Raw genomic sequence first — 14,724 nt, 5'->3', positions numbered from 1 at the left:
TTGTTGTTGCTGTTTATGACCGAGTGTTGACACAAACGATGCACCATGAATGACTCCCTGTCCACCATCAACTCTTACATTGTTGTTGTTGTTTACAGCCTGAGTGTTGACACAAACGATGCACCATAAATGACTCCCTGTCCACCATCAACTCTTACATTGTTGTTGTTTATTGCCCAAGTGTTGACACAAACGATGCACCATGAATGACTCCCTGTCCACCATCAACTCTTACATTGTTGTTGTTGTTTACAGCCTGAGTGTTGACACAAACGATGCACCATGAATGACTCCCTGTCCACCATCAACTCTTACATTGTTGTTGTTGTTTATAGCCCGAGTGTTGACACAAACGATGCACCATCATGAATGACTCCCTGTCCACCATCAACTCTTACATTGTTGTTGTTGTTTATAGCCCGAGTGTTGACACAAACGATGCACCATGAATGACTCCCTGTCCACCATCAACTCTTACATTGTTGTTGTTTGTTTTTAGCCCGAGTGTTGACACAAACGATGCACCATGAATGACTCCCTGTCCACCATCAATTTGGAACATCTTGGCAACTCTGCCAGCAACGTCATCGGCACCAGTCATGTGACCCTTCCCACAATTCCTCAGGCACCATCTGGAACAGGTAAGCTAGTTGATTTGTAGTATTTGTTGTTTTATTACGAATGATTTCTTTAAACATCATGTTAACTTAAATTGAAAGTTCATCTGTGTTGGTATAAATACTAGTAGAAGTCAATCTTGCACTAGTTAACTGTAATTTCCAACACAAAAATTTGACTCACCCACATGCACATTTTCGACTGAACTGCAGCAGTTTTGTCAAGGAATGAACAATCCTGGCTACTGCCATAAACATCACGTGATGCAGATAGAACTCAGTGAGCAGTGGATCATAATCATAAGTTGCAAGAAGTCTATGGTGCCCATGCCATTGTCTCTGTTTGGAGGCCCTTGTAATTATAATTATATATATAAGGAAACCTACATTGGGGAGACTGAAAGATCACTCAAGACCAGGTTCCTTGAGCACAAACTCCAGAGTTCAACAACCTCAGAAGTTTCCCAACATATACATATAGAATCACCGAGTCATTCGGTCTCACTGGACAAAGTTAAAATCTTGGACTTACTTGTAGAGCCAGACTTTCTTGCTAGAGGGATTTTAGAAGCCATCTACATCAGAGCTTTACAACTATCCCTGAACAAAGGCGGTGTGTGCCATAGACTTCCTGAAATTGATAAGTTCATCATAACCCCAAGAAAGAAGAATGTCAAAAATTAAGTATGTACTACTATTAGATAAATAAAATTTACCTATCATGTGATCTCTTCTTCAGGAATTCCTGTGTCCATAGCCAACATCCCGGTCACTCTGAGCTCAGGACTGACCACCACCATCCCCATGTTGTTCCCTCTGGAGAGGCCGATGGTCAACAACCTGACCAGTGTCCAGAACACGCCGGTGGGGCTGGACAAGAGTCTCACACTGGACATCACTTCTCTCCGACAAATGTCGTCTGGTGATTATATTTGATAATCATACCTTGCTGAAACCATCCCATGCCCAGTTTAATTTTCTGGGTCTTGGAGTAGGATTTCGGGATAAATTTAGGATCATTGCATCTGAAAGCAGCGACACCTATGCTGCAGTACAATGTGAACCAGTCAGAATTGCCCTGAAGAAGGTGACAAATTGTCAACAAAACATCAGTGGAAATAAGTGTATAGTCTCTCTAAAGAGTCTCTCTATTCAAGAATATATGAATGATATATATGCCATTTATAATTATTTGATCCATCTTAAGCCAATGTTTGTAGTGCCTAATAGGGATGTACCAAGTAATGAAAATAGTGGGAAAAACCTCTCTCAACTTCGTTGGGCCTGATGTTACCATCACGAAGATGAAGAGCGGCGCCCATAGCGATAACTGTAGCAGCATCTCTTCTCCTTATTAGTCAGAAACATAATTAGCTTAATAGGCAAGCTTGACTTCACGGACTCAATAGGTGAAGCAGGGATTACGAGGCTGCTCGGGAAATTACCTACTCCATTTTTGGCCAGAATGGTTTGATCCACTCACGAATTTGTCCATTTCTGCCTTGCAGGGACTCTTCAGTTACCAGTTGTGTCAGAGACCCTTCCATCATCACTGCTGTCTTCTGTCAACCCTTCAGACTTACTGACGACCAGTCTCACCCTCATCGCTGCAACAACCACACTAACAACCAGCACAGCAGCCCTCCCTCCCATCAACACTCATGTTGTCAACCAACAAAACATTCTGCAGGTTTGTACCATAGGTTGCAGTTTAGGTAGAGCAATCATATTTGATTAAGCCACAGTTACCACTTCCATTCCAAGATAGGAGAGCCACATGTCAATGTTTATGTTCATCTTTGCAAGGCAGCAAAAATGTTTCCGCTTTTGAAAATGTTCAATAAGGTCAGTGCAGTTAAGCCTACTGCCAACCTTGCTGCTAAAATCATCATACTATATTAGGAACTTCTTACATGCAGCAGCAGTACTGTGAATGTATTTAAGTTCGCAGGAATTTCCTTCTGCGGTAGCGGGAAAATGGAGTGCTCGCTGTAGAGCCATAGATTTTAGTAAAAAACTACGATGGAGGTTTTAAGTTTTTTTTTTTTTTTTTTTAAACATAACCTTTATTCATTTTTAAAAAAAGACACAACAATACAAGGTGGACTTACAAAAAAGCAACCTAAACCAGGAAAGACAATTTTCATTTTCCCAACTAAATTAATTTAACAGTGCGGAGGTTTTAAGTTCGCGGAGATGTGGCCATTGTGAAAACATAAAGCTTCTGCGTATATTTCTGCATTTACAGTAAACAATAAAATTGAATCTGTTTGAATTTTTCCAGGGAGGGAACACATCTACCGTGAATGTGACAACAGTCCCGATGTCGAGTATCTCCGTTTTCCCAAACTCAAACAACCTGACGGTCACGACGTGCAGTGTACTGGAATCACTTCTCCAGCCAACCATTCAGAACCACGTTCCCGTGGGTAGCGGGGAACGATCGCTCGAGGCAGTCGCCAGGCAGTTGGAGGAAGAACTGAACGAACCAATCAAAACAGACTTCTGTAAGTTCAAATTTCATTTCTGTACCAGGTGGTGCATAGGGCAGCGCCCATCTCCACTTTTTCCTATTAGACTATTAGAATTTGTCGTCATCTCATTTGATGATCATAGGTAAGGTATAAAACCTTACCAGCTTTCCTCTGTGACACTGACTAAAATATATTTGTCTAAAGCATCTGACCATTTCCAAAATCATATTTTTTTACAATCAGCTTCTACCCTCACAGGGTGGAATAGTTTAAAAGATGTTACCTACTAGCAAAATTTTAACTTTTCCTTTATTGCATACATCATTATGTTTCTGACCTAGGGCAAAGAGTTGCTGTTACAGTTCCAATCATGTAACCTGTAACCTTGTTGAGTGGCCTTCATGGCCTTGTTACGTGGTGACCATTGAGTAAAAAAAAAAAAAGGAAAAAAAAAATACATGCACAATGTCCTGTAATTATATAATTCTTTAAAACTCACTGTGAGCTTTTAATACATAATACATGTTGAAAGGTATTGCATTTGTATCTACATGTATATTTATGTCACTTCTATATTGTACTGTTACATAGTAATTATTTGTATGCAGTAATGTAAATTGTGCATTTAGATAAAACTAAATTTTCTTGTTTTCCTACGCCCAGGGTGTGTAAGTTGTGAGAAGGCCTACCCTACTGTATGTACCCTCCATGGAGTACCTAACATGGTACAGGACACACCTATAGAGTCCCATGCCAGAATGACTCTACCCAGGGACCTGGCTCTTCAACCTTCTAATATCACTACTTCAGGAACAGGTAAAGCCATGCCAATTTTATTTGTTGCTTCTCGGATTTGCATGTCCATTTTTTTTTTCATTTTCAAACTAAGATTATGTCCCAGGGTTGTAGCCAGCACCTGTCCTTCAGTCCTTTGAAGGAATTTTGCAGCTGGGGACTGAAAAAAGTTTTCCCCATTCCGTCCCCTGGGACAGACAAAAATTGATATGTAAAGATATAAAAAAAACTGAAACCCATGTGTTCTTCTTCACCAAAACAGATGCCATTGAACATCTTAGTCTACAAGCAAAATTTGCACCTCAAATGCTGGACATAGTGTTTCAGAGAGTCTTGATTTAAAAATTTTCTGGGACCCAGACCCCCTAGAAATGACGCGCAATGTCACGCCATGCCTTCGGTGCTCGATAGGATTCCCATTCAAAATCAAGGGGACTGAAAATGATTTCAGGCTGGCTACAACCCTGTTGTGTCCCAAGGAAAAAATAATACAGGTTTTGCTTTCACAAACATGTAAATATAACCATTCAGAGCCACATACATAATTTTAGTCTAAAAACAATTCCTTTTATTCAGAATATAAGTAACAAATCAAAGGAAGGGATTCATTATTTAAAACATTGCATTAAACTCCCCAGGGTGTTGCTTGCTCTAATGACCTTATTAAATTTTGCAATAGTTAGTGACCAAACTTAGAGATTTTGTGTGTTCTTTTGGATTATTGTATAAGTTTGAATTTGTTCTCAACTGTTCAAACCTTTTTCAGGGGTATTTACTAGAACAGCCATCCAAGCCAGAACCCAGTTTGGTCCTCTTCAGGGTAAGATTGTGAAGAAGTCAGATGTGGAGAGTGAGTCTGACTGGACCAATATGTGGGAGGTGAGCAATTGTCGTTTTACATGCATGTAGAACTGAAAATAATTACAATTCTATTAGCTATTTTTTTTTTGTACTTATTTTCTCCAAAATCTAGAAAACTGTTACTAAGTGTAAAAGCAAACTTAGATGCATAATTGTAGAATACTCAATTATTGTGTTACGTTATTGGGTTATGATATGGCAACAATGTATTAAAACAATTTAAGTAGAATAAAAGAATGTCATGACAATGTTTGTAACAAACTAAAACAGTTGTAAGAATGATGATTTTGTAATAATTTTCAACAATGCAACTATAGGAATACTTGCCTACAAAGTTTAACAAAAACATTGAAATTGTACTTGATTTCAACTTAATTTTGACTACAATGACCGTTTAACAAATGAAATTGTAATACACACATTTCAGATTTTGAGAAAGAAGCAATCCAGTTGATTTAGTTTTTTAAATGATTTTTTATTTATTGCTCTTTCCAGATTTTTAGAGACGAGCGCTCCAGTCATTTTATTGATGCGAGAGATGAGAACGAGGCCAACTGGATGATGTTCGTGAAACGTGCGCGAACGTCGCTGGAACAGAACCTGGTGGCACACCAGTGTGGGGGGGACATCTTCTTCACTTCCTGTAAGGACATAGCCGAGGGGGACGAACTTCTCATGTGGTTTGCTGGGAACTATGCAAAACTAACAGGTAGGAAAACAGAATAAGGTGTGTGTGTGTGGGGGGGGGGGGACATCTTCTTCACTTCCTGTAAGGACATAGCAGAGGGGGAAGAACTTCTCATGTGGTTTGCTGGGAACTATGCAAAACTAACAGGTAGGAAAACAGAACCTGGTGTGTGTGGGGGGGGGGGGGAAGGGGGTGGTTACATCTTCTTCACTTCCAGGAAGAACATAGCCGAGGGGGACGAACTTCTCATGGGGGTCGCTGGGAACTATGCAAAACTTACCGGTAGGAATGTAGGCTTAAGTTCAGTTTGCATCCAATTTGCATCCCCGCATATTGGCAAAGAAATTTTTCACTCAATTTTCTCACTCAGTTGAAATTGAGCCCACCTTTAGCCCCAGTTGTGTATATCTTCTCAGATGTGACTTAAAGCCAAAGGTACCACTTTCAAGATAGAAGAGCTGGTAGTGGACTAGTCCCAAACTTCCATACTTTTTTTCTCAAATGCTAATAGAAAACTTAGAAATGTAGATTAAAAAACTTTGTATCACTAATATAGATATTAAGCATTAGATCATAATGCTGGTTTTCTTTGTGTTGGAAATTACATAAAAAATTAGGATGATTTTTTTTTACCAACACAATGAACTTTCAAGCTTTGTAATACAAGATGGCATTTTTTTTGTCTTATTGTTACCCAGGCGTTACAAGCAAGCCAGAGCAGTCTTACAAGTGCTGCAGCTGTGAGCGCCAGTTTGCGGACCTCGGTGCTCTGGGCCGACACACCAAGTACGCTCACCCGGACATGACCGGTCGCAAGTGGAAGTGTGACCTGTGTGAGCGTGCCTTTACCTCTTCAAGCAAACTTCAGGTAAAGGAAAATTGTTGGGTGTACATGTTCCCAAACTTTTTTGCCGCAATATGGTAATTTTGTGTAATTTTGTAACAGTAGTGTGTTAGAATCTAAGGATATAACAGAATTCTTGTACACAACCATGTTGAACTTACTTGCTTACGTTTTGGTGTCTATCAGACACCTTTCTCAGAGCTTCTGTCTGGAGTATTTTCGGTAGAAGTGTGTAGTTCATTCAGTTCTTAACCAAGAAGTTGTGGTCCTGTGAATCAGTTCATTGTACAGAGCTAGGGAAATTTCCCTAATATAATGGACTTAAAATAATGATATATTAAACTTTCTGAATAGTCTCAGTTACATCTTTTTCAGATAGGATTCACTTAACCTTTCATAGGAAAAATATCTTGCTCTTTAGAGGATTTATTCAGTTTCTGTATTCATTTAATTTGTATTAATTATGCTATGTTCTATCTGAATATCTAACTGTCATTAATGTATGTTGTACTAGTATTAAATAATGTCGATTTCAAGTTACTAGACTAAGTTTTTATTCTTCTCCACAGGTACATATAATGGTGCACACCAAAGTGAAACCTCACAAGTGTAACTACTGTGAGAAAACCTTTACAGATCCCAGCAACTTAAGAACTCATCTCACAATACACACAGGTAAGACAAGTCTTCCTAACTTCTTAAGGGGGTACTTAATTCCAGAAGGAAGTCTCGTGTGTTATTTTTCAATGCTAGTAGACGATGTATTGATGAATGCATACTCAGCTGACTTTTGCAGAATTTCACTTTTTATAAGCATGTGTTTTTGAAGCAATATGGGACACACTAAACCCATGCAGACCCTACCCAATGCATGCATTTTCTAGTCATGTTTGTATGTGTATAGATGCTTTTTTCATCATAAATGATTTTTTGCATTAAAAAAATAATTTTTAGGGGTAGGATTCCCCCAGACCCCCCACAATGCTTACACATGCATTGGTTACCATGTGGCTTTGCTGCACTAAGATGCTTTTACGCTGAAAAAAAATTCTAGTGAGAGCATTGTACTATCGTACATGTATCTGTGTATAAGTCAAGGGATATAAAATTGATGAGTGCCCCTTTATACACGTACCATAAACCATTAGAAAGACTTTTACTTAAATGTTTAAGTAACAGCTACATTCACCATGTTTTTTTTCCAGGAGTGAAGAAGCATGCCTGTTCTGTGTGTAACAAGACGTTCCGGCAAAAGGCTCACCTACTGTCACACATGGTCACTCATACTGGTGAGAAGAAGGTGAGCATGAGAAAATTACATTTCCATGGATCTAATTTTACCTGTTTCTGTATCTGTATCTATAATATAGCCATTCATATGACTGCCCTTCACTTTTAGATTTCACAGCTAACCAATGAAATAAGTACTTGGTTGGAGACCTTGTTGTGACCATGCCTGAACCTGAAATTTGACAGATCACACCTGAAATTTTGTAGATATAAAACAAATCTTTAAGGTTTGTGTGTTTTGTTGCCTTTCAGTCTTTTGCATTTTCCATGATATTTCAAGTATGATTTCAGGGAAAACACAAACCCATGTTTGGTCACAGCAAGGCCGCAGCACAATTGCCATCTAGTGAAAATGGCCTTGATGTGTTAAGGTTGGTATTGAATGGAAATAAGCAAGGAATTTCAGATACTTGTTCCGTACTATATAAAATCCTTTTATATCTTATTTTCAGATGAAGTGCCAGTTTTGTGACAAGATGTTCTCGCGACAGTCTGACGTCAAGCAGCACATGTACATGCACACGAGAGACCGCGAGGTCAAGTGTGAGGAATGTGGCAAGATCTTCTGGCGTCTGCAGCACCTAAAAAAACACATGAAGTCCCACACGGGCGAACGCAACTTCCCCTGCGACCGTTGTAACAAAGCGTTCTTTACGAAATACCACCTTAACAGGCACAAGAAAGCGTGCAAAGGACGAAACGCACAGCAGAATACGGACGTTGTCCGCGTAGTCATTTCCGAGATGGCCCCTAATGGGGGACCGACTCAAAACGTTGATGTCACCCGTGGTAAAACCTCCAAGAAGCAGCAAAGGAGACAAAACACTAAGACTCGTGCATCAGCACTGCAGTTCCCGACTGATCTGTTAGGGGGCGCTGAACAACATGGAGTTCAAATGGTAGACAGCAATGACTTGATATGCAATGGGAACAACAATGGAGGGATTGTAATGCCTGTTCCCATCGTACCGAACATTGTGAACACGACCGGCGGCCTCATGCCCCAGGTCATCATTCAAGGTCAACAGGTCACACCAGTGTCAGAGGTCGAAGTTCAACAACAAAGATAGCAATTGCCACCAATAGTTTAAACCTTATTCGCACATAGTCGACTATGACCTCCCGGCCTTCTCTAGACCATGGTTGGTAGTTAGTCATGAATAAGTCTGCTTGATGAGTGGTAAAAAGTACTACATTTGAAGGTTATAATTGTGTAAGTTGGGTAAGCCTGGGTACCATCCGGAAAGTAGTTCGCTCTGGCGTTCATTATTTACTATATACAGTCGCTTCTCTGTGTTTCCGTCTGGGAACGCGGACCATCTAAACGTCTGGAATCGTCCAAATTCTGGAAGCAGGCGCTGATTGGTCCCCACATATGAGCGAATTATGGAATGGTTTCAAGCGATCGTCCGAACAGGCGTTCCAACAACGGACAAGCTTTCCGTCTGCGGGAGGACCTCATCGAACGAGCGCTCTAGAACCTATTCCTTGATTCGCTTATTAACTGATGTTAGCACCAGACGGTTTGAATGCGCACGTCTCCAGACGGATAGCAGAAGCTAACATAGGAGCGAACTACTATCCGGATGGTACCCAGGCTATGTGTAAGGGGCTTTTAAAGGAATTTTTCTTATTTTGTAGCAAGAAAAAAACATTTTACTTCAATTGGCTTGATACAGTTTAAATACAGCAATTGTTGCTTAAAATTTGTCAATGCCAAACAAGGTACAGAAACTAAACTGTGGGAACTTTGGAGTAAAATGCACTGTACTTAATTGTTCCTCAAGAGCAAATCTATTCAAGTGTCTAAGGCCGCATATCATTATTCGTTGTAACGAATAAAAGATTTGAGTGTTGGAACTGACTTGTCTAAGTGTAGGAATGAAAGTTTTGACTGATATTATAGAGAATGACAATTATTAATATTAATCAGGGCACATAGCTAAGGGTTATGCCTTAATATCAAAGCACCATATTGGAGCTTCTGTTTGTTTTTTTAACAATTGTGATCCAATGCTAGTATATGCCAAACTACAATTTCAATAATAACATTCTTGTTTTTTGCATAAAATTTATGTAGACTTGAATGTTTCATTTTTCCTCAAAGGAATTATTTCTTTGAAGAATTTTTCTTCCAATATGTTTATTTTTATCCATTACTGCAACAGAACACAATAATATTATCATGTAATTATACATATTGCACATACTAATGAAAGTGGAAAAATCACTTTTGATATTATAATGCATAGCTATACACAGTGCATTTTTACTTATTTGGTCATTTATAGTACATTATGATTTGTATGAAAGTGTAGATACTGAATTATTTTTGAAATTTCAAGCATTTCCACGGCAAAAAAACTGGGTAGGGGGTAATCTTTAATTGACTTAAATACACTTAACTTATGTTTATTAAGATAAAGTGTTTTCCCAAAATTGCCCATTGCTTTTACATTTGAGCTGGATAGTAAATTATCTATAATTGTACTTAAGTTCTAGTTTTATAGACTTCTAAGTATTTATTACATGCAAGTAACTTTTTGTGAATCATTTTGAATATTAATAATATTCACGCAATTAGTGTACAGATATGTTTTGTAGAATTCTATTTTTTGTCAATAAACATGAAAAATTCTTATGCACGTTTCTTTTATTAAATGCTATTGGTAGTTTAGGCCATGTTAATTGAATTTTACGTGTGACATTTACATGCGCTTCAATTTTTTTGCTGTTTCAAAAGAAAATGGCTTTAGACCATACAATAAATCGTTCAAAGCAGCAGTAAAATATGCGAAATTTATGCCATATATTTCCCAAAAATATTTTTAAAAAATATACTAATGTAGAATTCAAAAGTAGTGAGTTATTTTCTTTCAGAGTCGAAGACTAAACCAGATCCTGTAGTTTCAAAATAGTCGCTAGGGGGCCAATCTACACCACTACAGCTGTAAGAACTCGAGAAATCAAAACAAGAAGTTCTGCTGCAGTAACGTAACAAGTCACTAGGCAGCCAAAAATCTAACTATATCAAGGCATAATCAATACTTACCGACAACCAAATATCAATACAATCCATCCATGTCTTTTATAGTTATGCTGTCCTTCCGCAATTAAAAACACATATTACACGCTACCGAAAACATAACCTGACGGTAATATGTTGCGAAAACACGCGAAAAACGTGTTTCAAAAACAACGAACCGGATCCTCGTATCTGCTCGGAGATCAGTACAGACACCGTCAAATTATGAGGATTCACCCACCTGTGACAGTGGTATCAGCTGTTATGACGTCACCTCTGACCCCTCCTCCCATTGTTGCACCTGTCTTTCTGCGCATGACAAGACACGTCTTCACTATCACCCGCCACCACCTTTACAGATTGTTTTTGTCCAGCCGGTTTTTCCGGGTCGTCTTCGATGTCATTTTCGGAAGGCCCTGAGCCGAAGAAGCCACGAACTTCGAGTAGTGAAATACAGGTATGTTCGACTAGGTTTACCTGTGTAAGAAGCTTGGTAAAATATAACACAAGCTTTGTGAATTATTAGTCTTTGGGAACAGTAATTATTTCTGACCTAAAAAGTCAGTGAGTTGTAGCTAAATTAGATCAAAGGACCATGATTTAACCAAATGCTCTTGCAACGTGGCTTGTAGTAGAGCATTTGGAGCCACTAATTTGGCTGTCTACAAAGTATTTGGGAATTTACTGTAAACATCCAGTGTGCGGTGATATATGCAAGCGTTGAAATCTGAAAGAATATCCTACACTTACAGACAAACATTTTGTGCCTGGGGCTAAAATAGCTACGTTTGTGATTTAGATACTTTGTAGCAAAACAATGGTCCTCAGTGCACATGTAAACTCGTGGAAAAATCACCGAATTCACTGGCTAGAAAATAACATTATTTATTTAACAATGCCTGCATATTGTGTAGTTTAGTCACGCAAGCGTTTTTTGTTTAATAATTTAGTAATAATATGTGCGTTTACGTATATACCAAATATCCGTGAATAGTTTCATATACCCAAGCTTTTATGTAAAAGCTCCTTGATATACCAAATAGTTTGTGTTATGTCATATGATACACTGTATACGTTACTGTAGGTTGCAACATTTATAGGAACGAGGAAAAATCTACTTTCCTGTTGGAGTATATACCGTATGTCAGTTTATCATTGTTGCCCTCCTCTCCAAGCTTTGGTGGGAAGTATCCGAGCATATAGGAGAAAAGGGAACAGGGTTGGGTCGTAATTATAAGGGTGTTTGACCCACAACCCTGGGTTGGAATCCACTGACATTCTACAATTTTGTGCCATTAAAATGGCACTTCACACGAATTTCTTCACTTAACTCAGGTAAAAATGAGCTTATAAGACCTAGATTCAATAGAATTTAGCCGTTTTCTGAAAAATGTCTCCGACATGCTTAAGGTCTGGTAGAGACTGGTATACGTTACAGTAGCCATGTTCTATACTGTCACGGTGTAAACAGTGTAAACAAACCGCCTGTTAAAACAATGTTTGCGTGGTTGTACGGAAAACAAGTACTCAAGTACTCAAATGCACTCAAGTACTCAATCCACCTGCATACTGGCATTAGTTTCAACAGGATGTTCCAAACGTATGGAGGGGGTGTGCATTTGTTTTTTGTTTTTTTACTTTTTGTAATTTATTCCGGCTTTTGTTGAATGATGTTATGTATGTTTGGATTAAGTGACTGCTCTTTTTTACAGGTAGGGCACAATCGTTGTTGTTGTTGTTTTGTTGATGTAAAAATCGGACCAATGCCCGCTCCCACCCTTTGTTACTATGACATTCAGACCGCCCCTCCCACAACACCCCTATCATTTTAGAATAATCCCTATGGGATGATCGGGTGTATAAACTGGGCCATGGAAAACGCCCAAGTATTCACGCAGACTTAAACAGGCTAAGCCTCTACTGTCTCCACAGGTGATTTCATGGCAGGGTATTATCGCTCGCTACAGTTGAATAAGCCGGAAAATTGTGGAAGTTTGCCAAGTAAACAGACAACACGCCAAAAGAGTTAGCCTGCCCAAACGTCTAGTTGGTCACCTCCCATGTCGCCACCTATACTTTTGTCTGCCTATTCGACCAATTTCTTATGTGAGGCCTGGTAGACGCTAAAGTAGACTTGCAGTTTGTAACATTATGCAATGTCTATTTGGATTCTCTTCTACACCTATTTTACATTTAACTAAAACAAAACTTTTCACATTTTTTATCCTTTTGTTTAAATGGACCAATCACCACCCTCGTTTCAAATTGACAGGTTGATTTGAATTTAGACCTCTAAATTTAGTAATCAGCTAATTGGTTGATAGATAATTTGACTGTTTGGTTAGTATGTTAGTTGGTTAGTCAATGGGTTAATTGACTTATTTACTTTTAACGATGAGTAATTTATTAGCTATTTAGTTGGTTAGTCAATGGGTTAATTGACTGTAAACGATGACTGACTTATTAGCTAGTTAGTTGGTTTGTTAGTTGGTTTGTCAATGGGTTAATTGACTTATGAACTCTTAACGATGAGTAACTGATTAGCTGGTTGGTTAGTTGGTTAGTCAATTTTTTTTTTTTACCTCAATGGTCACCACGTAACAAGGCCTGAAGGCCACTCAATGTTACGGGTTAGATGATTGGAACTGTAACAGCAACTCTTCGCCCTAGGTCAGAAACATCACGATTGAGACCAGCCCAATTGCTCACTATAAGTGAGGACTAACTGACCCAATAGGCGAAGCAGGGGTTACGAGGGCTGCTCGGGAGATTCCCTACCCCTATTTTGGCCGGAATGGTTTGATCCGCTTGGGTGGATGTTCGCACATGTGGCGGGTTCTTTAACGTGCATAGCGTATGGCTCTCCCACACATGGGACCTCCATTTAACGTCCTATCCGAGGGACGACTCATTTTTCACTTGAGTAAAGTGAGGAAAGTCGTGTAAAGTACCTTTCCCAAGGACACAAGACCGGCAACACGGCAGGCGGATTCGAACCGGCGACCTCTCGGTCACGGGCCGAATACACTACCACTGTGCTACGCGGCCCCACACGCGGGTTGATTGACTTATTATTTGTTAACGATGATTAACTGATTAGCTAGTAAGCTAGTTTGTTAATTGGTTAATCAATGGGTTAATTGACTTATAAACTTTTCTCAGCCGTTCGGCAACGTTAAGATGACCAATAACGGCAAGAGCGCCCCGGAACTGCGCTACAAGCGGATGGGGTTCGAACCGACTCCAGAGCTTCGGGCGGAGTGGAAGAGGCGATTCGGCAAAGAGGTACGTCATGGCCATTGTTAATTAGGTGGATAATTGTCATGAAATCATCAAAATGCTATCTGCAAAGTACATGATGTAGTCTTTAGCCATGTGGTGTTTGATATCTGTGCCTTATACGGTCATTTTCTTTAAGTAAAAGATTGAAAGATTTGCCACAATGACTATAATCGAAACGTTAATATACAGGACTTGAATAGATATTTGGATTGGTAATAAGGCTATGATGATTTGAGTATATAGCTGACATCATCTGAGAACCCCAAAAATGATGCGAGCGTGCGAAAAAAATGTTTATTATCAAAACGTTGTCTTTATTATGACATACATGTATATCTATAGTCAAAATTCTGGTCAAGATTGAACAAATTAGTAAACGCACAGAGCATATGGTAAACCGGACAATAGATTTTTGATATTCATTCTTTCCCATCTATTTCTTTTACTTTAGTATTAAGTTTGGCTTTCTTCGACATATATCCGTTTAGGGATATGTTTATTTCCAAGTTAACATATACATTTAGTAATACTCATTTTGCATTTTGCTGCTGTTTTGTATGATTTTCAGTACGATCGAAATCGTTTTCGAAAAACGAACGAAAATTGAATAGTACAAACCATAATATAATGTTACATCTTAATTGTGAGATATATGACCAACACCACAGCTAGTAACATTTCCCTTTCGTGAGATAACAATTACTTAAACATGTACAACTGGATACGATTTTCTTAACAGTTAGAAGTTTCAGGTAGTATCCACAACCTTTTGATTTGATTGAAGGATCTGTAAACCCCCCTTGATGTAAACAAAAGAAAACAAAAATTGCTATTCATTATTTTCATGC

General features: G+C 38.9%; 2 protein-coding genes and 1 long non-coding RNA gene across 5 annotated transcripts in view; all 3 read left to right on the top strand.

The window, feature by feature from the left end:
- Nucleotides 1-25: 25 nt before the first annotated feature.
- LOC118406525 (PR domain zinc finger protein 4-like) lies at nt 26-8,729 on the top strand. The gene is made up of 11 exons (XM_035806587.1): nt 26-641; nt 1,357-1,539; nt 2,126-2,307; nt 2,902-3,124; nt 3,755-3,907; nt 4,653-4,765; nt 5,243-5,471; nt 6,134-6,303; nt 6,849-6,954; nt 7,485-7,579; nt 8,022-8,729. The coding sequence occupies exons 1-11, from the start codon at nt 527-529 to the stop codon at nt 8,637-8,639; spliced, it is 2,187 nt and encodes a 728-aa protein (XP_035662480.1). The 5' UTR covers nt 26-526; the 3' UTR covers nt 8,640-8,729.
- Nucleotides 8,730-8,732: 3 nt separating this feature from the next.
- Nucleotides 8,733-10,209, top strand: LOC118406826. The gene is made up of 2 exons (XR_004830085.1): nt 8,733-8,771; nt 9,167-10,209. It is a non-coding gene; the product is annotated as an uncharacterized LOC118406826 (long non-coding RNA).
- A 662-nt stretch (nt 10,210-10,871) lies between these two features.
- The window catches only part of LOC118406623 (N-acylneuraminate cytidylyltransferase-like), a 21,344-nt gene continuing 17,491 nt past the window's right edge, over nt 10,872-14,724 (top strand). For all 3 annotated transcript variants that reach the window (XM_035806793.1, XM_035806789.1, XM_035806792.1), the window contains exons 1-2: nt 10,872-11,051; nt 13,757-13,879. In XM_035806793.1, the coding sequence (XP_035662686.1) occupies nt 10,992-11,051; nt 13,757-13,879 (183 nt within the window). In that variant the 5' untranslated portion in view covers nt 10,872-10,991. The remainder of the gene's footprint in view (nt 11,052-13,756; nt 13,880-14,724) is intronic.

The sequence above is a fragment of the Branchiostoma floridae genome, chromosome 19 (genome assembly GCF_000003815.2).
Source record: "Branchiostoma floridae strain S238N-H82 chromosome 19, Bfl_VNyyK, whole genome shotgun sequence".
Classification (NCBI taxonomy): Eukaryota; Metazoa; Chordata; class Leptocardii; order Amphioxiformes; family Branchiostomatidae; genus Branchiostoma; species Branchiostoma floridae.
This window is presented reverse-complemented; position numbering and strand designations above follow the sequence as displayed.